Source organism: Eumetopias jubatus, unplaced genomic scaffold, assembly GCF_037043125.1.
Source record: "Eumetopias jubatus isolate StellerSeaLion01/CBP00866 unplaced genomic scaffold, mEumJub1_p1.0 scaffold_2, whole genome shotgun sequence".
In the NCBI taxonomy this organism is placed as follows: domain Eukaryota; kingdom Metazoa; phylum Chordata; class Mammalia; order Carnivora; family Otariidae; genus Eumetopias; species Eumetopias jubatus.
Genome location: NW_028274808.1, coordinates 104677072 through 104703171, shown reverse-complemented (window position 1 = coordinate 104703171; position 26100 = coordinate 104677072). Strand labels below are relative to the sequence as shown.

Here is a 26100-nt window from a genome sequence, read left to right as displayed (position 1 = left end):
GATAGACATTGGGGAGGGGATGTGCTATGGTGAGTGCTGTGAATTGTGTAAGACTGTTGAATCACAGATCTGTACCTCTGAAACAAATAATACATTATATGTTAAAAAAAAAAGTAGGAAGGGAAAAATGAAGGGGGGGAAATCAGAGGGGGAGATGAACATGAGAGACTATGGACTCTGAGAAACAAACTGAGTAGTTTTGATTTGTATTTCCCTGATGATGAGTGATGTTGAGCATCTTTTCATGTGGCTGTTGGCCATCTGTGTGTCTTCCTTGGAAAAATTAGACTATTTTTTTTGGCATTTCAGACTTAAAGTGGTCATTATAATGAGATGTGCATATTGATTTATTTTATATAGAACTTTTGTAGTTACTGGAAACCAGATCTTCCCCAAACATTTGTTATATTTCATTTTAATTTTGCCCCTAATTTTGGGGTAATTCAACCTCTTCTATTTGAGTTTCTTTTTCTGTAAATCATAAAGGGCTGTTCTCAGGCTACATCTTATAAAATTCCATTATTCTATGACTCTGGTCCCTATAACCTTTTTCTGTATAAAATCAAGTGTATGTATATGTGTGTGCATGTGTGTTTATTTTCGTAATATAGAATAAGAAAACAGAATAAGTTGTAAGGATAAAATGTATTTTCTAATGAAAACTAGTACATTTAAAGAACACATCTACTGAAAGTCCTGATAAATCTCAATGGTTGTTCTTTTGGATTTAGGTTGACTGGGAAACAAAATACTTTTATGCAGTATTGTTTTGGTTTCCTACAGATTATGAAGTTAGAAATTGATGAGATTGCAGCACCTCGATCATTTATCTTTCTCTGGTGTGGTTCCGGGGAGGGATTGGACCTTGGAAGAGTGGTAAGATGGTTTTTTTTAATTGGATTTTTAAATTCATAAGAAAAAATATAAAAAGTGTGAAGATAGATGTTATTCCGTCCTTTGTTTCTTGAGTTGCTAAAATAGAAGGAAAAAACACGTTCAGAAAAGAATGCATGAAAGGCAGTACTCCTTAGTTAACTAGCACTGAGGTTCAGTAAGTCCAAATATGATTTGTTACAACTTCAGGATAACAGTTTAGATATTTGAAACCACAGCTCAAAAACAGGCTGCTTAGTGTCATTTACTGCTCATTATGAGTAGCTAAAAAGTACTCCTCTGAATAATATTAACTGCTGAATTCCAAATAGAAACCAAAACAAATTGGAAAAATAACACAGCATTTGGAACACATGGTTTGAATGATAGAATGAGAGTGAGAAAGAAGTTACATAACACCTGTATTTATTTTAAGCATCTTATATTTCCTGTATTTCAGAACTTTATTTTTTATTGCAATATTTTGGATTTCTAAATGGAAACAAAATAGCATATGCTTTTTTATCCAAGAATCATGGGAGCATGTGGCTAAGTAATAGAAAGCTTCATTCAGTTTTGGTCTCAGTTCTGCTGTCTAGCAGTGAACTTTGGGTAGAGATTTTTACTCTGGTGGGTTTCAGTTTCTTCACTTGTTATTAGATGACACCTTCCATTTTTAGGACATATTACTTGTTATACAGCAGATGATCTCATTTAATCCTGGTAATTTTAGGAAGTGTCCATTTGACAGGTAAAGAATTTAAGTAGGATTATATTGAGATAAATTTGTGCTAAAATCCTGAAATTCTGCAATTACTTTGTATTCTTTATATAAATAACAAGTTTGAGACTGTTGGATACATCCTTGCTTGTGTCATTTATGAACTCCAAGGTAAGACTATAACTGTATTCCAATTGGGTATCTATTTTTTGCTGGCACCTCTCCAAGATGCTCTGGAAAAGCTAAGAAAATAGAAACATACTATATGTTTTTATAGGTATGTTGGTATTTACCTTTTATAGCTCTAATATCTGGCTTTGGACTTGCCCTCCACCTCCCAAATTAGGTTGAAAATGATTAGGAGGTTTTATTGTATTTGTTTATGTAGCAGTCTGTCATATTGGTGAAAGCAGATTTGGGCCAAAAGTGATTGCGAAAATAATTCAGCATGAGAAATACTCATGAGCTTTTTGTTAAATTGATTAAGGCATGGGGATTTAGACCCTCGTGATGTATAATGAATATCCAGTGTAAAACAAATAATTGCCAACAGGAACAGATACTGATCTTGATTTTTGAGATTTTAAAATAAAAATCCAAGTTTCATTTTGAGGTGTTTCTCACTTTACACAGTAAGAGCATTCCTGAAATGAACAGTACCAACAATATGGTACTGCACAATTTAGTTATTTTCCCCCTGCTTTCCTCTTGGATCATTGCGGGTGGGGGGAGGACATATCTTATGTTTTTATTCCCACCAGCTAGTCAGCACCTACATTGGGTAGTAGGCCCTCAATATGCCACTCTAAGCAATGTATTAGCAAGCGTTTGTTACATGTTCTTCTATAACAGGTTCTAGGACACTATGGGTCAGATCTCTATTTTCTAGATTGTATAGAGATGGAAAGTACAGTTTCATCCAGTAATGAGATCTACATAACATTTAAGGCTTTGAATTTTTTGAAGTTGTCAGTAGTAAATATATAAAAATAACATAAGACTCTCATTTGAAAAGAAGCTATCAATTAGAACACTTTCAATAGTTTTTAGCTTTGTCAGAGGATAGAAAATCAAGGTGCTAAGAATCAAATTATCTGTTGAATTTTATGATTAAAGAGGGGTTGAGTGTTTTATGATTTAAAACCCACTTTCTATTGATGACAGTGGAAGGTAGTATTGAAGAATTGGAGTATTAATGTAATTCTTTGTTTTGATATTTAACTTTATAGATTATGTTAATATCCAGAATGTATCTGTGCATTCTGTATAATGGCTGTCTATTTAAAGACTGGTATTTCTTTTTTTCTATTTCTGAACTAAAAATTACTGTGACATCTTGGAATTTAGTGTCTCAAACCTCTAGGAAGTTTTTTAATGCTGGTTGGTTATTTTAAGTATTGTTTATTTCTTTTAGCTAAGGATTTCTTTTTTTACTTCTTTCATTTCTAGTGTTTACGCAAATGGGGTTACAGAAGATGTGAAGATATTTGTTGGATTAAAACCAATAAAAACAATCCTGGAAAGACTAAGACTTTAGATCCAAAAGCTGTCTTCCAGAGAACAAAGGTATTGCCTTTATTGTTTTGTTTTCTTTATTTTCATTATTTTCCCTCAAGCTTTTCCAAATGACTGTATACTGTTTCATTTTGGTAGAAAGGTTCTTCTCTTAGATTTGTACAAAGGGCATTGAACGTTATAGTAGTACATCCAGTTTAATTTTAAAATATTTTATGTACTATGTTAGATCAACATTCACTGTGCTAGAGAAGGTAATATGTATTCTTGTGTGTTCTAAACTGCTGTAATTCTAAGTCAGTATGGACTTTTGGTACCTCTGACCCCTCCAGATTTTTTCCTTTTCTCTGGGTCCAGAAAAAAAGAGATGGCAGCAACACTCTCACAGCTGGTTGGCTTAGAGGCGTATTTATTTCCTTTTCTTTTTCCTACATAAGAATCCTAAGAACCTACACAAGGTTCCTACTCTGCTCCATGTAACTGCTCTGTTACTATCAGGCTTTAAAAGTTTGTCCTCCAGTCTTTCACTCTTTAGGGAGCGATTAGTGGGAGAGTCTTTCTTATTAAATCTTTCCGAGACTGGAAAATTCTTTTGAAGGGAACCTACGTTACCCTTACAATGGTTCATGGAGTCAGCTGAGAGATTAAATTTATTTAACTCATACGCCTGCCATTTAGGTTAATTAGAGAAGGTCAAAAAAACAAAAAATTGTTTGATTTTCCCATTTTTTTAGGTTGAGTAATTAGACGTCTGTATACATGATTAAAGTCCCCTCTCCATATAAAAAGCCTTACATCTTGTATATCGTTTTGGTCTTGGATCATATATGAAGCCCAGTATAACATCATTTTAAGATTCCAAGTTTCCGTAACTGGTTGCAGAGGAAAAGACTGGTCATTGTCACAGTTCTAAAACGTCATGGCCCCGAATTTAATACTGTCTTGTCTAGCTTCCCTGGCAGTCTTCCCACATCCAGAGATCCAGGTTTTCTTTCCTATTGTGTTTTTGCCCATAGAACTATTTTCTAAAGATTTGGAGAAATGACGTTTGTTTTGGAATTGGGGACATCAGAAATGTAAAATGTTAGGAAATATAATTGCTGATGAAGAGATTAATTGGTCTGCTCTTACTGTTACTTAGGAACACTGCCTCATGGGGATCAAAGGAACTGTTAAGCGTAGCACAGATGGGGACTTCATTCATGCTAATGTTGACATTGACTTGATTATCACGGAAGAACCTGAAATTGGCAATATAGAAAAGCCTGTTGAAATTTTTCATATAATTGAACATTTTTGCCTTGGTAGAAGACGGCTTCATCTATTTGGAAGAGATAGTACAATTCGGCCAGGTAGGACCTTAAAAAAAATCATTGAAAAGCTTTATCTCCCCTGGGGATATAGGTGTCAAGAAATAGTACACACTGCTGTGTAAAATAAAATTCTTATGATGTGTTTGATTCCTCTTGCTGTACTTCAGATATGCCAAGCTCATTCTTGTCTCTTCATGGTCCTCTACTTTCATTCAAATACCTGACAGACCTTTCCTCACAACTCTGTCTAAACTGGCCACCTTCCTGGGCGCCTGGGTGGCTCAGTCATTAAGCGTCTGCCTTCAGCTCAGGTCATGATCTCAGTGTCCTCGGATCGAGCCCCGCATCGGGCTCCCTGCTCCGTGGGAAGCCTGCTTCTCCCTCTCCCGCTCCCCCTGCTTGTGTTCCTGCTCTCGATGTGTCTCTCTGTCAAATACATAAATAAAATCTTTAAAAATAAATAAATAAATAAACTGGCCACCTTCCTGTTCCACTCCCCTCCTTCCTTCTTCCAACACTCTCTTTCCCCTTACTCCGTTTTCTTTTTCTTTATAACACTTATCATTAAATGAATTGCAGGTTCATTTGGGCATATGTTTTATTTTATTTTATTTTATTTTTTTAAGATTTTATTTATTTATTTGAGAGAGAGAGAGAATGAGAGAGAGCACGAGAGGGAAGAGGGTCAGAGGGAGAAGCAGACTCCCTGCTGAGCAGGGAGCCCGATGCGGGACTCGATCCCGGGACTCCAGGATCATGACCTGAGCCGAAGGCAGTCGCTTAACCAACTGAGCCACCCAGGCGCCCTGGGCATATGTTTTAGTCAGTTTCTCCAGCATGCAGTCTCATGGAAGGCAAAGATTGTCTTACTCACTTCTTCCTACCCAGCATTCAGATCACTCAGTAAATAATGTGTTGAAGAAATGCGTAAGTGAATGATTAAATAATTCTGCAGAAAATAACCATACATTTGTGAAATACAGATTTTGGCTTTATTAGAAACTAAAATACCTAGCTTGTTTACTTACATGTATACTGGTGTTGTCTTTTCAGAATTTTAACTTTTTACAAAAACAATATAATGTGAATTTACTACTTTGAAAAATAATTAGACTCTTATGGACAAAGATTTTTTCTTAGAGGGCACAGCTTTCATGTACAGAGTGTCATTGAAATGTCAGTATATTCTGTTTCTTTTATTGCTTTCTCAGAAGATGTAAAAGTAGCATTGCTTTATTCTTGATATATAAAGTCAGTCTCTTTGCCTTAGCATGTTAAAAATCCGGTTTAAAGGTGAAAAGAGCCAGAATCTTGTTTTAAACAACCTACATTTTATAAAACATAAGAAAAGTTAAAGAATTTATAATAGAATAATTAGCCATAAAAGTACCTAAGAATTTAGAAGAAACTGATTTTCCTTCAAAAAAAAGTAATTCTTAAAGTTGCCTTAACTTGTGTATATAACATAATCCACCCCTCTTCTCTCTCCCTGCCCATCAGCTACTTCTCTATGCTTTGGTGAGCAGAGTAACTTGAAAATATTTCACTTGTAGAAACTCATGGTCTCAGATTTCATGATATTATGTAAAAAACAGAAAAGTGAATAATTGAAAACTCAGTCTTTATTGGGCATTTACAGTTAATTTGTAGTTTTTCCCATTCCAGATATAATTAATCAGAAATCATCCTCATTATAAGCTGTTTAGCAATGTAGCTGACAAAATTACCTTTGTACCTATAGAGGTACAACATGTGATGGAAATTCTGAGAAATTATTTTTATTTCATTTAAGATGTATATTTGATTTGTATGTTGAAGGATGTAATTTTCAACAGGTTGAAAGGATGGATAGAATGGGCACAGAGGTGGGGTTTTGTCAGTTTTTGGGTTTTTTTTTACATTATGATGTATTTGTTTTTATTTTCAGAGGTGGAGATTTATATGGAAACAGTTACTATAGTGATTCATTTTTTTACTCAAATGAAGTTGTCATGAAAAACATTAATGAAAAATGTGATTGGAAAGTTAGTTCAAGTTTCATCCTAAAAGACATTAGATACCATATATACGAATCTGTGCTTTGTGGAGAGCCCTAGAAGGTTAGGCAAAGAAGTGACGTATTTTAAAGTTTGTTTTAGGCTTTCCACTTTCAGAGGGAGGAGAGGCTGGGAGAGCTTTACAATATGTATGTGTGTCTGTGACATGTGTAGGGGGCTGGCCTAGTAGGAAAATAAAGGCTCACGTTTGAGGGTGACAGTAGACATGGAAAAATGGGAATGAATAGGAGCAACATGGTACTGGTTCAATTTCTAGCACCTGTCAGCTGGGTTAATGTTGTTGGGAAGAGCAGAGGCAAAAGTTGATTCCAGGATTTTAATCAGAAAACAGTGATATCATTTCCACAAGTAGGAAGGTTAATAAAATGTATTAAATTTTCACTGAGCCCAAACTCAGTGTAGTCTGTAATTTTTTTTTTTTCTAAGTGCTACTCTCACAGAATGTGAAACGTGGATGGAGACAATGAGGAAGATATTTTACAAAAGTTACAGTCATGCAGGTGAAATAAGATCTATACATATGAAATCTGTATAACCATGATTAAATGCCATGTGTTCTGTAAAAAAGATAAATATTGGATGAGTGATAGGGGCATCTTTATTTTTTAATTTTATTTATTTATTTTTTTTGGTAGGGGCAGCTTTAAAAATGCATTAGAGATTTGAAGTAGCTCCTAAAGGATCAGTAAGAGAAATGGGGAAAAAAAAGATAATCTTTCCCTCTATTTCAGGCTGGCTTACAGTTGGACCAACTCTTACAAATAGCAACTATAACGCAGAAACATATGCATCCTACTTTAGTGCTCCTAATTCCTACTTGACTGGATGTACAGAAGAAATTGAGAGACTTCGACCAAAATCACCCCCTCCCAAATCCAAGTCTGATCGGGGAGGCGGAGCTCCCAGGGGCGGAGGAAGAGGTGGAACTTCAGCGGGCCGCGGCCGAGAAAGGAATCGCTCTAACTTCCGAGGCGAAAGAGGTGGCTTTAGGGGCGGCCGTGGAGGCGCACACAGAGGCGGCTTTCCACCTCGGTAACTTTTTAAGACACTGACCTGTTAATGCCCCTATACCTTCTTCCCTGTAGTTTGAACTCCAATTGGGGGACTTTGTTTACTACTCAATTCCAGCTTGCACTTTGCTTTAATTTCTCGAAGCTGCAGGAATATCTTAGCTAATCTCCCTCATAGTTGTTACACACATTGGGTAGTTTTATCCCAGAAAAACAGATCATCCTGCCTTTGGTCATGTGCATGTAACTTGACAATGAAACAAATACCTTCCTTTCAGAGACTAATTTATTCTGGTAGATTCCAACTAATTACAGAGGCTTTTGCTTTTTAGAAATAGTTTAAGTGAACAGTGAAAAAGTCCCAATCTGTAGTGTCATACTAGTGGCAAGAGCAGTTGATAATAGGCATCCTGCCACTGCTGTCATAGCAAATGGAAGGCTCTTTGGGAGCCTTGATAGAATGGAGTTGGGACAGATGGTTAACTTCTGTCAAAGTTTTAACATTTTCTTGATGAAACAATAAAAAGAGACTTTTTTTTCTTTTTAAAAAATCTTATACTCAGATATAATTTGACTACTACTGAGAAATTGAGAGAATTCGAACAAAATCACCTCCTCCCAAATCTAAATCTGATAGGGGAGGTTGGCGCTCCCAGCGGTGTGCAGAGGAAGAGGTAGAATTTAGTAGGCAGACTTAAAAAGAGAAAAAGCTCATCATAATTTCAGTTGCATAGCTGCAGATGACTGAATCACATTTCTTAGGAAGCAAAGGAGGACAGATATCCAAGTGCTAGAACTTTGATATAGACTTGAACTTGGATTGACTTTCAAAGCAGCTTTATATTCCTTAGGAAAGTAAAAGAAATGCAACAGAGACCTGGTTATCAGGTGTTTTGGAGAATAAAGTATTTGGTGATGAGGAAATGACATCTTTAAACTTGTTATGGAGAAAACAGTATAAAAACCAATTACAGAAAACCCTCAACTAAGACAGCTTAGAAAAATGGAACTGCAGTTGCCTTTTATTAAAACCGTATGGTGTGTTTTTAAGAGCGTGGTTTTGCAGATGGATTGGTTGTATAAAACTTTCTGCTGTCATTTCTCTTTCTCTACTATAACTCATGTTTTAAATGAATTTAATGAATGAAATACCATTATTCTTGAAAAATATATTTTTTATTTTGTGTACAATTTTTCTAATGAAACTTTAAACCTTTGAAATGTGGGAGTCTGTTTTCTGTAAGTGGAATTGCCTTTGTTACCAAATGAAAAGGACTGACTTAAGATCAGACTTTTGTTTTGGTCTGTGATGCATTTTAGTAGCCATTCTCAGCTTTTCATTGGCTTCTGTTATACCTAAAGTAAGGTTATATTGTACGCACTAAAGACTCAGTTTAAAGATAAGGGCTGAATTGTAGAGATAGGGTTGCTCAATCTGTTGGTACTTTGTAGTACAAATAGCATTTGACTAATGCCTTTCTTGATGTAGATCTGTAGATACGAATCACAGCTGGTTAGAATTTTTACTGAAATGATCCTGTATTTTCAACTTCAGTAATTATAAAGTATCTAGAGATAGAACTGTATTTGTCAAAGTTGACATGAGAATAAAGATAGATGTTCTAATTGCCCAGTGTGGGTCTTTAGAAATACCAGTTAGAAGTGACCCCGTCCTATAAAGGAGACTGTCTAGTGTAGTCCACACCCTGGGCCTAGCCAAGGGAAGGCAACATTCTTTGTGCTTACCTGACCTAGTTACCTGTGAGATGCTTATCATAATGTCATCTTACAGGGAGTTACGAATGGTTTCTTTGTAGGTTGAAAGTTAAATATGCCCACCATATTTATAATACAGCAAATAAGAAAGGAGGGGGTGGGGAAAATGCAAGGCCTAGAATTATCTCTTTGACAATGTGATGTGGAATTTTTATAGCACAGGATGGCATTGACTCACTAGTTTTGCTACCCTTCACTTTCTTTTTTTTTAAAGATTTTCTTTATTTGACAGAGAGATAGCGAGAGCAGGAACACAAGCAGGGGGAGTGGGAGAGGGAGAAGCAGGCTTCCCACCGAGCAGGGAGCCAGACATGGGGCTCGATCCCAGGACCCTGGGATCATGACCTGAGCCAAAGGCAGATGCTTAACGACTGAGCCACCCAGGCGCCCCAGCTACCCTTCACTTTCAGTAAAGGTTAGGGTATCATTTTTATGACAGAATCTTTATTCATTGAGGAAACGTTTCCAGTGAAAACTCACTAATCTGACCTCTTCTGGCTTGTGATCATCCTTATATTTATTTACTTGTCTTACATTTTCAAAAAATTATCTAGGAATTACCCCAAATAAGTTAATTTATAGTTGTTTCACTTAACAGATTCCTTATTGGGGATAGAAGCTAATAATTGTGAAATAACCTTACATTTTTCAGTTTAAAAGTTCTAAGATCAGCATATCTATTATACATAATTACAATCCCAAGTATTCCAGTCCAAAGTTGATGTTTATTTTCATTGGTAATAGTTCTCTCCCTGTTACCTAGTTCCCTTCAAAGGATGGAGATTAGGAGGCCTAAAGTACTACAGTTCTTCTGTGGAGGAGTTGATGATGTCATCTAGAACAGATTTTGTGGTGGGGCATATCATACCCAAACACTACTGAACCAGATTAGACCAAGGGATTATGGAGATGTCAGTCCAAGAGTAGAATGGTCACCAGGAAATGGCACAGTGTGAGAGGTGTCAAACTGGGAGTGGAGATCAAGCGTGGAGGAGAGTCTGGTTATGGCGGCCAGGTCACAAGTCCAAAGTTGGAATGGGTCAGCATTGCAGCAGCAGCATAGACTCTTCTGATGCTCAGGTCAGTCAACGAGCCACCTGTGAGTCCTTAGCCCGTAAATCTGGAAACTGAAACTACGTGTCTGTCTCTGTCCTAAAGCTGAGTAAGTGTCATACCATAGTCTGATTTTAAGTTGATGGAGTTTTAATGGCAAGGGGCCTGCATGTTAGTGTGCTATCCATAGCTGAGATCCTGTGTCATGGCTGTTTCTAGGAATGATTCCTTTTTATGTCTTCCAGAATACTTCCTACTCGTTTTAATTTGCTAAATTACAACTTTCTGATTAGTTTCAGCAGCTTATTTTAAAACCTGTACTGCTTTCATCCTGAATTTAACTACATAAGATTTGGTCTTTGAAGTTTAGTTCCAGATTTTTTCTCATTTGTTTAATCTTTATTCCCTTGACCCCATGGGACTCATTCTAAATAGTAGTTTTTGATCTAAAAGTGTCTTACATTTTTGTGAGCTGTTAAAAACAAACTTTTGCTTATAAGAAGGGCCTTTCTTAGAACGATCCTATGTTCTTGGGGTCCATGTAGAACTTTTTAGCATTACTCTGTCTTTGATATTTGGTGATAGTTTAGCTTGGGTCTCAAGTATATGTAGTCAATCAGTTCTAAAGTTGTAAATCTAGGACTTCCCAGCCATGGAGAAGACTCCCCTTTCTGGAAAAGCCACATTGTTCCTGCTTGCAAGGCCTCTGTCATTTCCTCAGATACAAACATGCAAGCTGTAGTGCACAGAGAAAACTACCCCATTTAATCTAGATAATTCTTTTCCAGCAAACCCGCTTTCCAGTATTAGACAAAATGTTGAAATGATCAGTTTGTGTATGTGTTACACTTCTTGTCTTTATGTCTGGAGGGTGCTAATAAATAGTGAAATTGGATAATGTAGGTGTTTTCCAATTCTAAATAATGGAGAATCTAGAGGTCAACAATATAAAACGCATACAGGAATCAAGCATATAATATAAATTGGTGAAGCAAGCCATGAGTCTGTTTTATAGTGGAGTATTTATCTTTTTTGACATTCTTCGGTTGCATATTAAACATGGGAATATTTACTTTCATTTATCTCATCTGTTTTCCCAGTTTGATGGGTTTTTTCAAGCCCTAAGAAAAGCAGAGCAGCACAGAGCACTTTAATAAACAGCCACTGACTTGATCACAGGCCCATGGAGACTAGAGAGAAAGGTAGGGGGACAGGAGAGCTCACCCCCCGGGTAAGGTGGACATCACTACTCCGCTCCACCTCGTTGTCACCACACAGGGAAGACGGTAAGTCTGAGCTACCCGTGTGAAATCTCCCAGATTCTTAGATGCTGGCAATTAAATTTGTGTCCTTTGCTACATTTCCTTTTGTTAAAATTAGTTTGGCTAGCTAAATCCTGCATGCATATTTTAAATTCTTGTCTCTAACCACCAGTGACTAGATCTATTAAAAGAAGGGGGAAAAACGTTACTCAATTGGAACAGGAAGCCACCAGCTTTGGAAGCATGTGATATAGTCAGTGTCCTTTGGAACATTCATAGAAGATTGCAGATGTGGACTAATACTTTAAAGTGGCATACAGTGACGTGACTGCAAGCCATTTGTTTGTCCAGTGGGAGAAAATGTAGAGGTCTAGGCCTGTGTTGTCACAAAACACACCTTTTATAGAATCCCATACCTGTACAAGTTTTTAGTTTACAGTTACACTTGTTAAGATCATAAAAGAGTAACTGCATTATTCTGTTTTGTCTTTTTTTTATTTTATTATGTTAATCACCATACATTACATCATTAGTTTTTGATGTAGTGTTCCACGATTCATTGTTTGCATATAACACCCAGTGCTCCATGCAGAATGTGCCCTCTTTAATACCCATCACCAGGCTAACCCATCCCCCCACCCCCCTTCGCTCTAGAACCCTCAGTTTGTTTCTCAGTGTTTTGTCTTCTTAAAGCAGAGGACAAAAAATCAGTTTTGTTCAGAGATAGCCAGTTTAGTAGTTTATGCTGGTTAAGTTTCTAAGGTAATTGCCTAAATGTCTTATGGAATTTGCTGTCATTTTATGGGTTTATGCTTCTCAAGACAACTGGGTAGACACATACTTTAATATTTAGTAAAGGAGAGGCTTTTAATGTAATAATATTGGTCATAATTCATAAAAATTACACAGGTGGATGGATTATTTGGCCTTGTCCAAAAATGTAGGCTTATATGCATGGTAAATAGGAGCTCCAGATCATAGCTTACCTTTCTGCTCTTACGTCTTATTGAAAAAAAATTTTTAAGCATATAGTAGTACCCCCTTATCCATGGGGCATACGTCCCAAGACTTTAGTGGATGCCTGAAGCCAGGGATAGTACCAAACCCTATATATACTAAGTTTTTTCCTAAACATACATACCTGTGATAAAGTTCAGTTTATAAATTAGGCATACTAAGAAATGAACAACAATAATAGAACAATTATAACAATATACTGTAATAAAAGTTACGTGAATGTGGTGGTTCTCAAAATATCTTAACTGTACTCACCCTTCTCGTGATGATGTGAGATGTTAAAATGCCTGTGTGATGACATGAAGTGGGGTGAGTGACAATAGGTATTGTGATGTAATGTTAGGCTACTACTGACCTGACAGTGTGTCAGAGGAGGATCATCTGCTTCGGGACCATGACTGACCTCAAGTAACTGAAACCATGGAAAGCAAAACCACAGATAAGGGGGGACCACAGGATCATCATAATTAAGAATGTCTATAAAAACAATTCCAAAGCAAAACTTAAGCAAATATAAGGACAAATGTAAGTTAATCAGCCAATTAATTTCCTGAATCTTAAATCCCATCCCCTCCGTGAGATGAGGCCAACAAGATACTGGATCAAGATGGCATTAGAACCTCTTTGGGGAATATTCCCACTTCTGATTGCTTTCCCTTGTCCCAAATCCAGTGCAGAATCACCAGAGGTGCCTGCCTTTGTCTACTCAGTTAGTCCTTACAGCCCTGCTGCTTGTGCGCTCAGAAATCAGTCTTTGTCATTTATAAAAAGGCAGCAGTGTGCTTTCTCAGCTTCTAATGTATGGCACATAGTAGGTGCCTAATAAATAGTCCCTTACTCCTTTGCTTTCTTAGTAATTGGAAGTAATGACCAGAGGATTTTTAATATCCTTCTCTTTCCACTTCCTTTCCCTCCTGCTGGTGCTTTCTTGGCTACATAAGAGGACTGTGTTTCTCTAATAAGGATTTTTTTTTTTCCTCTCAAGAGAACATTGTTTTTGAGGTTGAAGCAACAAAGTAATTTCCACTGCCTTACCACTGATAAGCAGATTTATAGAATGAATTTTCTCTCATCTGACTTTAAAGACACCTGATTCTTTCCTCAGGTTATAAAATTTCTTTCTACCAAATGTAACCCATAAAGTAAGGAAAACATTTTAACTACATCTATATCGTCTTGTTAATGACAGCTTAAGTAACAAGACTACACCCGTCCTATAAGTCATAGTGGACCCAAGAATAGGTTGCTTGGGAGAGGACAGGGTAGTTGAGGACTGGCTCAGGGGGCACTCAGGGCACTCGGGAGTTTTGGGACACTGCTGCTGACCACTAACACTGCCCCGAGGAGACGGCCTCACTCGAAAATAGCTGAATGGCTAGGAAAGTGTCCATCCCAGGATATTCATCTCCTACTAGCACGTGGAAGCAGAGAAGCCCTGGAACTCAGGAGTCTGTGGGTGGGCCTTGACGCTAGTCATCAGCGTGAGCCAAAGATGGCAGAGCTTCCCTGCCCATCCTGTGAAACAGACATTCATATTCAATTAGGTTGATTTTTAAAACGTGACTTTTTTTTTTTGCACACAGTTATTGCTGTAAACTCATACCTGCTAAATCATAATGTAATAACCTTTTTTTCAAAGAGGCAATATTGGGCCCTTAAAACAATTGGGTAACATTAATCTAAACCCCATGGTATATCCTAAAACAGTATTTTTCAAACATGAATAATATATATTTAAAGAAAGTTTTTCATGGACTCGAGAAATACCTCTGTTTGAAAAATAGGGACTTAAGAAACTAGTCTTATATAAAATATCTTAAAATTGAAAAATCCTTATTGCAAAAGAGTTTTAGATGACAGGTAACAATTTTTTAATGTTATCAAAAAAAGTACACCCTGATTTTGCACAACTCATGTACTCTTGATACCACCTGTAGTCACTATTTTGTGATGATTATTTCCTTAACTAGTCATTTTGCTTTTGCTTTATGTGAGTTAAAACTGGATTTTCAGGGGCGCCTGGGTGGCTCAGTCTGTCAAGTGTCTGCCTTCGGCTCAGGTCACGATCTCAGGGTCCTGGGATCAATTCCCATGTTGGGCTCCCTGCTCAGAGGGGAGTCTCCTTCTCCCTCTGCCCCTCCATCCTGCCTGTTCCCTCTTTCTCTCTCTCTCTCTCAAATAAATAAAATCTTAAAAACAAACTGGATTTTCATGGGGGCACCTAGGTGGCTCAGTCCATTAAGTGTCTGCCTTCGGCTCAGGTCATGATTTCAGGGTCCTGGGATGGAGCCCCACATCGGGCTCCCTGCTCAGCGGGGAGCCTGCTTCTCCCTCTGCCCCTTCCCCTGCTCGTGTTCTCTCTCTCGCTCTCAAATAAATAAAATCTTACAAAACCCCCTGGATTTTCATGTATTAATTTTGGATAACAATGGCTCTGGAAATCCTGTTTACAAGGACATGCTTTGGGAATTGGGAGGGTTTGGCCTGGAAGGGACACAATAGGAATATGTGGTAGCTTTAAACTCTGAAAACTGCTATCAAGTGAAGGAAGACTTCACCCACGGCCTCAAAAGAGAGAACAAGCTGGCACCAAAAGGAAAAAATTCAGGAAAACAATGTGCTACATAAAATTTTCTCACAAACAGAACTGTTCATAGTGGCTGCTTAGGGCACGAATAAGCTTCTTATCCGTGTCTCAAGAAAAAGCCAAGAAATACCCATAAGAGATGATGACTAAGGGATTTTTATTGCCTTTTTCCACTGAGATTTTTTTCTTTATCCAATTTAGTCAGGATTACACCTGTGTTTCCAGCAATTAAAATTTTTACAAAGTCAATTCTCCCAAAAAAATTGCCTTTTCTGAAAGATTGTTGACCAACCTTTCTGAAAGGTTTCAGACACTTTAGTGTATAATGCCTCCTAGTGGAGCTGAAGTTCAATTTCATATACCTTTGCATATTCCAAAACACGAGCTAAAAATTTGATCCAAACTCTTATTTTCTTAATAAACGTGTTCCCATCTGACTGAACATTTAAAAAATATTAACATACCGCTCCTAATTGTCCTCCGTCTCCTGTCATTAGGTTAGACTTGCAGTAATGAAGGTAATGCCATTTAGTAACTTCCTCAAAGATGTGCCTTCTTTTGAGTGAGTAAACTCTTATTTTTTCATAATGATTCCTCCAAATACAAAATATAAATTCTTGTCTTTGGCTTATATTTTACTGAAGTTTTGGTTTTTAATATTTTAAAGCAGCTTAGGCTACAGTTTTCTCATATTGCTAAATTTTAATCTCTGAAACCATCTTTTAATTGGACATTTCTATAGCATTTAAAGATAGCTTGATTTTGAGGCTATCAGTTAAGATACTCATGGCATAAGAGCAAATACAGTTAGGAGTCAGATTCGTCTGACTCCTAGTTTTCATGATCTTTAGCAGGTTTAATAAAAAGATACTAATAACAGCAATGAACAGTTAAATAGCACTGTCAGGGACTGTTCTAAGCCCTTTACACTTATTAACCTAATCTTGAGACAAATGAGTAAGAAACCAAGGCACAGAAAGGTTTCTAACTTGCCCTGAAGTTCCATTTCAGGTGGAGCTGGTGTAGAAACCCATGTCAATGGTTCCTGAGCCCATTATGCTCTACTGCTTCTCAAGGTTTGGGGGAGGGGATGTACCCGAACACCATGGAATAGCACTCACCATTTTTGGCAAGTAGTCCTTTCAGGCAGGATTCATTGGAGCATTTCCATTATATACTGGGTTTCTCTTCCCATTAAAAGCTAATCTCCGTTTGTACTCTGCATTATATTACCTTCGGTCTTCCAAGAGTCTTACTCTTACAAATATTTTTTCTCGGTCTTCAGTCTTCAACATTTTTGGGGGGTTGACGAAACGGTACCACTACTAATTATTTTTCCAACATAACACTGGCTTCCTTCCACCAGCATTCAAATGTTAAATTCCTGCCTTAAAATAAGAAATCCTGTCTTTCTGCGACTCTCTCATCCCCTTCTTGAGTTGCCTCCCCTCTGACTCCCATTGCTCAACATACTCCAATCTAGCATTCAAGTTCACTGACCCTGTAAAACTGTTCTCACCAAACTCACCCATGACGTTTTTACTAATTCCAACATACCTTTTAGTCTTTAACTTCCCTTTGGGAAGACTGTAACTTGGCTGCCCACTCTCCGTGCGTCCCTCTTACGTTGGTTTTGTGATGTCCTCTTACCAGGTTTTCCTTCTTAACCTCTCTGGCCCTTCTCCCCAGTCTCCTCAGGTTTCCACTTCATTGTCTGTCTCAGGGATTTGCCGCCCTCTCACTACAGAATTGCCCTGGGTTTTTGTTTTGTTTTTTTCATCTATTTGTGCTATTTCTTTGCTCTTTCTTTTTCTCTGTATGTAGAGGACTTGTAAATTTCCAGCCTAGAGGCCTCTCCTGAGCCCATATTTTTATCTCACTTGCATAGTTCTCAAGCCTCCTCAGCACATATAAACGTAAACTACTACCTCTTGTACACACCACACGGAGATGACACGTACACACAATCAGCCTCTACTCTGGCATTTCCTTTTCGAGGGAACGGTCTCACTGTCTACCCAGCTGCCCAAAGCAGAAATCATTTTCAGACACTTTTTCTCCTTCACTAACTTTTTAACTCCTCCTTATCCCCTCCTGTCAAAACCCGTTATTTCAAGTGCAGGCCACCATATACTCAAGTGGACTGTTGAACCTCCTAAATGGTCTCTCTGCTTCTAGTTCTACCACCTTACAACTGCCAAGTAATCTCCGTAAAGAATATCCTGTCACTCTTACTGAAATCAGTTTGAATGTCTTGACTTTACCTTTAGGATTAAATCCAAACTCTCCCTTGACCAGGACTCACTCTTCCTATTCCTCCAGCTTTATCTTTTGCCACTTTGTCTCTCCCTAGGAAGTTCCAGCTAAGTTTAAGTTCTTCAAGTTTACTGAAAGGGTGGTACATGCTCTGTTGCACTCTGAGCCTTCAAGCATATATTTCCCTCTGCTGGAACATTTACCAATCCTCTCAATTACCTGGCTAATGTCTACTAATTCTTTCAGGTCCCAGCTTCAATATAACTAATGGGAAATCTTTATGGACTAGACCTTCCCCCCTAGCTAGACTAGGTCACATATCCCTGATTTTATTTATATATTACATATAAATATATATATAATGCATAAATATATATATAAATATATACATATATGAAAAATAAAATGCTATAGCATGGCACAGCATTTATGAAAACTACTGTAATTGTAAAGATGGCAGGGGTTTTGTTTGTATTGTTCACTATTGTCTGTCTCTCCAGTAAAGGGCACAGCACCTGGCACATAGAAGATGTGCAATATTTAAGTTAGAACATACTGCCTCATAGAACAGCACATTCTTTGAGCGCTTAATTACTTAGAAGGTTGTTCTTTCAATTGAGCAGCACCTTGTTACTTCTGTGTATTGGTTCTGGTTTTATACTCTAGGGAACATATAAAACAATCCTTAGACTATCTCCAAGTGAGTAAAGCAATGTGCTCTGGGCTTCTAGTTCACACAGAGCATGGTGCCTAGAACTGAACACTCATCTAGGTGGGTCTCACCTCGGAGTAGAGTAGGGCCATCGCTACACTCAGCCGACAGGCTACCCTTGCAAGAGAGTAACTTGATTACATTGACACTGTAGATTCACGCTGACAAACTCCCTCAGTTCTTTTTTAAGTACCATTGTTTCCAAGGAGCATTTGCATGTGCATTTTTTTGGACACAAGTTCAGGATCATACATCTCTTCTTGTTAAACTCATCCAAGTCGATCCGAAACATCATGCCAGTTGGCTAACATGGGAAGAGATTTTAATCTTGTTAGTGTATTTGTTATTCTACTCAATTTCATGACATCTACTAATTTATAAATAAACCTTACTAGCCATGTAATCATAGACAGGTCCTGATTTAATCACTTCAGGTCTATCTCTTCATCTGTGAATGGGGCTGATAATAAAATTGGGGTTATCATGAGGAGTAAATGTTTGCAAAATACATACTGCAGTTCTTGGGACACTATATGTACTCAATATACTTAACTCTTATTATTTATTCATATCACTGATATCAAAGTTGAACAGGGCAGATACAGGACAGATGCCTGTGTCAGACCACTGAAAACCACCCTTCTAGGTTTATGTATATTCATTAATAATAATGGTCTCATATAGCCCATTTCTATTATTCTACCCACAAGGGCATATTAGAGAATGTTTAAAAAATGCATTTCTCAAGTATATTGTCTCTGATATTTCCTAGATTGATTTATTCACCTAACACTTCCCAATCCTCAAAAAAAAAATTTCAGTTTTCCCAATTTGTTCTTAGTGAACCATTTAAACAACTTTTTCCCAAGACACTGAGTACTACACCCTTACTTCTTTTTAAAATCTCAAAATACCTAAAAAATTTCTAACTGTTGAGTAAGAGCATATGAAGTGATTTATTGATACTGGTTAATATCCATTATATACAGGTAGAAACCCTCAAAATTGTACAGAGAACCATTAAGAATATAGATAAAGACAGTTTTATAGACAAAACAACAACTGGAAAACAGTTTTAACATACACAACATATAATCATAAAAAAAAAAAAACCAACGTAGAACACAAATTGTTCTACCAAATAGATTCCAAGGTTATTAGAAGTCTGCTATGCAGACCTTAAGTTGAAAAACATGTTCAATGGCTGTTACATGGTTTAAAAAAATTAGGTATAATGTAAAAATTGTTTTTTTTTCCTCACTGCAAATGGGAGAGCCAAGACAACTTTTTACCCCAAATCTATACATTTTGAAAAATAATTTATATGTCTAGCACAAAGAAAGAAAATTGAGAATGTTTACAGTTCTGTAAACTATGCCTTTCATGAAATGCAAACTGTCTCACTTTTAACAGTTAAAAATTGTGCAATCAGAAATAGACTGTTCCCTTTAAAAAGTACAGTTGTACCTTCATTGACTTTATACCTGAGCACCAAAGCTGAAGTCCTAAATGTCGTCCTGGAAAGCTATTTTGAAAATGAGCAAGAAATCAAAACTAGCCTGGTATCATCTGGAGAATTAGGCACCAAGAAGGAGATTATCTCCTTAGAAATGCAACATCAACAATAGAGAAGATTCAATTAATTAAGCAGCTGGCAGATCTCTTTGTGAACACAACAAAGGAAATCCACATAAGATGATCCTCCATAAAGTCCCTTGTCTTCTACCAGGAACTGTCGGAAAACCATTTCTGGCTGCTCCCGCTGCTTTACTATGGTCAGCTAGGAAAAAATAACAAGGCAGGTGGTTATAAACGTTCTCTGAATGTGGCTCAATTTTGTATGCTTATATTTCATCAAAATTATATAATGTCCACTGTGTGTGAGGCCTTGGACGATGATGGGAAAGTGCCTATTATCCAGAGTGGAGGGAGGCACTGACCCCAAAACCATAGAAACCCAAGACATACCACTATAACTGACAACAATGAAATATAAGCAAAGCACTTTGGCAAAGGCTTCACAATGGTAATAACGATCACTTGAGCCTTAAAGGATAAGGTAGGATTTCCTTAAGGATGGGGGTGGGGTTAGAGAACATTCCATAATGGGGTGCCACGTACCATGTACCAAAGATGGACATGGCTGGCATGTGAATTAACAGTCTTAAAATCAGCGGACGGTTAGGGACAAACTACCTAAATGAGTCTGAGCTTTTGTAGGGATTGGGATCCAGTGAAAGTGCCGCAGAACAAAATGAGTTAACTGGTAGCATATAGAAGGCACTATGAGATGAAAGAAACTCGATAGGAAGCAGCTGGAGGCATCTAGGTGGAGAGATGATCGGGATCTGAATTCCAGGGCAGTGAAGGTGGAAAGGGAAGAGATCTGAGAGGTGCTACATGGGTAGAGCATGTGACCCTTGGTCTCAAGTGTCGTGAGTTCAAGCCCCATGTTGGGCATGGAATCTACTAAAAAGAAAAGAAAGAAACACAATTGGGAGGTGCTACAGAGGTGGATTGCACAGGGGATTCTTGTTCCCTGCTCATAACAATGATCTAGGGTCGTGCTGTCCAGTACTGTAGCCACCATCGACATGTGATTATCGAATACTTGAAACATGGCTAGTCTGAATTGGGTTGTACTGTAAGTGTAAAAAACACAATGAATTTCTAAGACTTAAAAAGAAAGTACAAAACTCCCTAACTGCTTATCCATGTGGAAATGATATTTTGGATATACTGGGTTAATTATTTATTACTAAGATGAGTTTTCTACATTTTTGACATGGCTACTAGGAAATGCAGAATTACATATGTAGTTTGCATTATTGGACAATGCTGCTCTAGGGGAAGAGGTGCAAGGGAAAGAAGCCCAGAAGGGGACAGTCTTGGCATGAACACTTAGAGCCCCTCCTGGTCCTTCCTTACTCCTGTTTTCAGGAAGTCAGAGATGATGATCTGAATGTTCAGAATCTGTTGTCTATTGAGCTATGAGTGGAGTTAATTAAATGCACACATACAAAACAATGTCTCTCTGCCTGCTTCATGGCATCTCCTCACCTGGTGAAACCACCAGAAAGGTCTGCAGTTACCAGCTGCGGTGAGGAAGGTACATTCTATTTTGGCTAGGAGGGCCTGGCCCTCCCTACTTTCGCTTTAGTTATCAAGTAGAATAATTCTGTCAACACAACTTGCTTTCTTTCCTTTATGTTATTTTGACTTGGTCTGTGTCCCTACACTGATAAGTTTTAAACCACCCCTGACCTGATAAAAATACAACAGCTGCTGCCACCACCGCTACAGCTCAGTGAATCTATGTGGATACGGACAGGTGTGATGTCTTGGCTTTCAGGTGTCACTGCCAGGCACAGGGACGCAGCACTGGAACAGCCATGTGGACAGGCACGCCTCCACCCCAACATGGAGAAGCACAACTAACCTTCAATGGAAACTGCTCCAAAGGAGATTAAGACTCCTTAAGCCTGGAGCCAAGGCCATTTTCTTTTTACTGGTGTTGTATCTACCTTCTCCCACCTGCCACTAGGACTCTGCTATTGTCCGTGATGGGCAAGAGCAATGTGGGTGTGGCCTCAGTGAAACAGCCCAGGCTGAGACTGGGCAGAATGAGACATTGTGAAGGGAAGGATTTGAGGCTCCGATTTCTTTAGAATTTAACTTCTCTATGGAAATTAATGGGCGGAAGTTCATACTATACATGTGAGGGGCATATGCTGTTGCTGCCATTCACCTGGGTTATTTATTTTCCTATGGTGTTCACTGTAAAACTTCCTTTGATGAAGGGTGTCTGGCTATGATCTGAGGTGGGAAGTAGAATAGGAAATGAATTTCAGCCTAGGCAGAAACTTAGCTTTAAGGTAAAATAACAAATATCCTGACCCAGGGCACCTAGGTGGCTCAGTCGCTTAAATATCTGACTTCGACTCAGGTCGTGATCTTGGGGTTCTGGGATTGAGCCCCACGTCAGGCTCCCTGCTCAGCAAGAAGTCTGCTTCTCCCCTCGTGCCCCTCCCCTGCTCAGGCTGTTTCTGTCTCTCAAATAAATAAATAAATAAATAAATAAATAAATAAATAAATAAATAAGATCTTGGCTCTACCATTTGAGTCTCTACAGACAACGTTGAACCACCCACTACTAGTCCCAGAGTGACACAGAAAGTATGGTGGAAAGTCTCAGGAAGCAGATTCATGAAGGGGTGGCAAGCCGTCTTAGCTGTCTTGACACGCTGGTAAGTCTTCTCAAGGAGCAGACCACACAGCTAAGAGGAAACAATACTGGGATGGACTGGGGAACCCATATTTCATCAGCCCCCTCCCTTTCCATTTCTGTAGGAGGGACATAGCCTTGTAGAGTGGGAAGAGAATACTGAAATGATCATCGCTGGTATCCCTCCCAGCCTCCTATGTACCCTCTTCATGGAAGAACGCACTATCTCGAGTAGTCCCAGTTTCTGTTCTCTAGGCCACAGTACTAGGTGCTTTAAAGACTCAATCACTTCAAAAGCCATTCTCATTTCTCATTGCCTGCCTCATAAGAAATAGAAATAATGAGAGTGAGTAGGATCGCCCCAAAGAATGAGCTGAATGAGAAGACAGCCGCAGACACAACTTAGGGGAACACCAACTCTTCTTAAGGGGCAGATAAACGAAAAGAATCCAAAGAAGAAGGTCAGTTGAGAAAGAAGCATCATGAGACTATGACGTTTTGAAAGCTGACAGAAGAAAAAATTTGAGGAAAGAGGTAATATTCAATTTTATAACTGTGGTAAATGGATTGAGAATCAATTTCTTTAGCTGTTTGGCCACTTTCAGATAGCTGGAGACATGGGAATAAGGGAATATAAGCAGTTTAACAGATGGCTTTTTCAAGAAGTATGGTGATAAAATACCTGCTACATTACTAGTATTTAATACAAATTTGTACAATGAAATAAAAGGGAAGCAGAATCTTGGAGAATCAGGAGCTTCAGTGAAGGTAGATTTGAATGGCTTATAAACTGGGAAGGAGCCAATGGGACGGGGAGTAATCTACAAAACACATGAGGAAGAAGGGAATGGCAAACACTTGGAACACAGAGAACTTGGAGCAGGGCAGGACTAGAATTTATCAGTGAGACATCTGATTTCGGTAATCTTCCCAGATATCCCGTGATAGAAATCTTTTTTTTTTTTTTTTTTTTTTGTTCCCCCACAAATGTAAGACCATGCAGACAATGACGAGGTCTAAAAGGGTCGATTGCCTGGAAAGCTAATTAGCATAACCTAGAAAGCAGCAGTGCCTTCTGGATTTGATTTTGCTGTTCTTGACCCTTCCATTCCAGTTTTTGTTCTCCTCTTCAATCTTGACTCTTTAAAAGAGATTTAAAGATTCTATAATGTGTTTTTATCTCCTTTGTGTGGTCCATTTTCAAATGTGAGAGCCAAAAGTATAACGCTACGTGCCCTGGACGAAGCAGCCGGGGCTAGGCCTGTATCTGCGCTGATCTAGCTGTGAGACAGAAGCCGAGGGGGTGAGGTCCTCTGAGCCTCATTTCATATCTGTTAGATGGTGCTGGAGGGAGCCGAAAGGCAGCGGCTGGACCAGGTGTCTTCTATAGGCCTTTCAGCTCTAACATCTGTAGATTTTAGGTTTTCAAATTTGTTATACAGATAGTACCTTGAAAAGGCCAAAGAAGTCTTAGAAACAACAGATACATTTGTAAGTGGCACATAAGAAACTTTGATTTAAATATTCAAGCCAAAATTATTTAGCATGCAACTGCTTATCTCTTATTCACATATATTCGGAGCTTATCCCAGATATTTTTATAATTAAAGCTAACATGACTTATTAAAGCTAACATGCACTATTAGAGCAGGTGGGAGAAAGCAGAGGAGAAACAGGTTTTATTTTTCCTAGAAGGAGAGGCTCCTGAGCACAAGGATGATCTCCATGTTTAGCCTCTTCTCTGCATATGGGGCAGTGGTGGGGATGCCGCTGCTGCAGCTGGGATGAAGGTAGATGGATCATCCTTGCTGGGCACTCAATACCGGTGGTTTCCAATTTTTGTTTCACGAGACCTTAGATTTCATTACATGCCTCCAAGGCATTCAGAGAGTGTCCTACAAAGAATGTATTTAGTGTGAGCCTTCTCTGCCCTCTCTAGGTCTTGCCCTAAAACTGAACCCAAGTAGATGCTGTGTGGTATGAGAACAGTTGTAGAAATGTTCTGTGTTCACCCCATCATCCTAGAGATTATAAAGCTTTTCATTAGTGCAGTTTATCTCAGCTCTGCCTCAAGTGGATGTGTGCATGCATGACTATCTCTCACAGTTAAGGATGTTGACTTAGATTAATATCACATTTATGTTTCAGGGAAAAATGGCCTGTGATAGCCTGACTGTTGTAGAGGCCTGTCTCCAGGTGAGTGTCCTACACCTCTGCAGGGAGCAGCACCGTAAGAAACCGTCATCATCATCTGTACATTTCAAACTCCAGGAGACTCTAATATTGAGCTTCAGAAGGAAGACCGGGGAGTAGTGGGGACTTAGTAACAAGGCATCATTTTCCTGAGTTATAGACATTTTATATTCTTTTACTGAAACTTGAACGCTTGAAAGGCTTAGAAGGGCTAGAATAGCAAACTTCTCAGAGATCACAAATCTAAAGTTGTAAAAATAAAATTTTAAAAATGTTCCGAATTTCTGAATCATAGTTCTATAACTAAGTAATTTTAAGCACTGACGGCAGTCATTTCATAGTCTGTCAATGATATCAATTGCTACTAAGCCATGAAGAAGTTCTCTTTGATTACTAAGTTAATAATTACTAAAATAACCATGGTCAACCTGTGGTGATACCTATTTACTTATTTTTTTTTATGTTTGCATCTGTTGAGTAGGTAGATATATTAGAGGTTAGTGTGAATTTTCTACCAAAGACCATGTTATAAAAATATAGGCCATGCATTTAAAAAGTCTGTAATGAAATTTAAATAAATATTTGAAGAAAGGAAAAAATAAAATCTCATTCTTACCTTCATTGAATATGGCCTCTTTTGCTGGATGATGCTCGTTATCATTCTGAGCGTTTGAGAGTATGGGTTTCCAACCTCAGGCAGTAATGTCTAAATTTAAGAAAACCAAAGTTTAGGGACACCTGGGTGGCTCAGTCGTTAAGCGTCTGCCTTCGGCTCAGGTCATGATCCTGGGGTCCTGGGATCGAGTCCCGCCTCGGGCTCCTTGCTCAGTGAGGAGCCTGCTTCTCCCTCTCCCTCTACTGCTCCCCCTGCTTGTGCCCTCTCTCTTTCTCTCTGACAAATAAATAAATAAAAATCTTAAAAAAAAAAAAAAAAAAGAAAACCAAAGTTTAAGTTTCAGTGTAATCAATAACATTTAGATAGAAGCAGCAATGAGATTATTAGAATGTTAAAGTTAAAAAAAAAATCCTTCTACGCCATATATTTGATTATTGGCTTAGTTTGTTTATGTAAAAACCAAAAATGTGAAAAAAATGCACTAAAAATTATTCATTCTTATTGGCATACGTTTCCACCAATCAACTCTCTATTGAAAATAAACATCCTTCTCTAGAATTTGATACAGATACACCACTGAAATGACACAACAGGTATATGTTTTATGCAAAGAGTATCTTTGGATCATTCGCCATGATGTTTAATCCCTTTGTAAGATGGCTGTTGCAAGGCTTTGTCACAGGAGAAAAGGATGTACTTCATTCCTTCGGTGGATGTGTTGCAGGACCGTGAATCATTACCATGTTTAGAAAGTACCATCCAAATACCCTTGTTCCAAAATTAAGACAAACCATCAAATGCTGATTTCTCAAGGGGATGTGGCCCCTGAGATGTCCCTGAAATCTGGCTAATGGTTTAAAAAAGATAACCATCCAGCTGCACGTGGCCTCCAGGGGACATGAAGGACCTAGACT

The 26100-nt window shown here is 38.2% G+C and overlaps 2 protein-coding genes across 4 annotated transcripts in view; one reads left to right on the top strand and one right to left on the bottom strand.

The window, feature by feature from the left end:
• The window catches only part of METTL14 (methyltransferase 14, N6-adenosine-methyltransferase non-catalytic subunit), a 33156-nt gene extending 18164 nt beyond the window's left edge, over positions 1 to 14992 (top strand). The window contains exons 8-12 of one of the 2 annotated variants that reach the window (XM_088021060.1): positions 784 to 876; positions 3044 to 3160; positions 4251 to 4461; positions 7211 to 7511; positions 11419 to 14992. In XM_088021060.1, coding sequence (XP_087877186.1) covers positions 784 to 876; positions 3044 to 3160; positions 4251 to 4461; positions 7211 to 7511; positions 11419 to 11443 — 747 coding nt within the window. In that variant the 3' untranslated portion in view covers positions 11444 to 14992. Of the gene's footprint in view, positions 1 to 783; positions 877 to 3043; positions 3161 to 4250; positions 4462 to 7210 lie in introns of both variants that reach the window. The other variant, XM_028087398.2, reaches the window with a different exon arrangement.
• A 4089-nt stretch (positions 14993 to 19081) lies between these two features.
• Positions 19082 to 26100, bottom strand: part of SEC24D (SEC24 homolog D, COPII component) — a 102692-nt gene continuing 95673 nt past the window's right edge. Inside the window, exons 22-23 of one of the 2 annotated variants that reach the window (XM_028087390.2) lie at positions 25187 to 25276; positions 19082 to 19932 (exon numbers count right to left, since the gene is read on the bottom strand). In XM_028087390.2, the coding sequence (XP_027943191.1) occupies positions 19792 to 19932; positions 25187 to 25276 (231 nt within the window). In that variant the 3' untranslated portion in view covers positions 19082 to 19791. The remainder of the gene's footprint in view (positions 19933 to 25186; positions 25277 to 26100) is intronic. The other variant, XM_028087391.2, reaches the window with a different exon arrangement.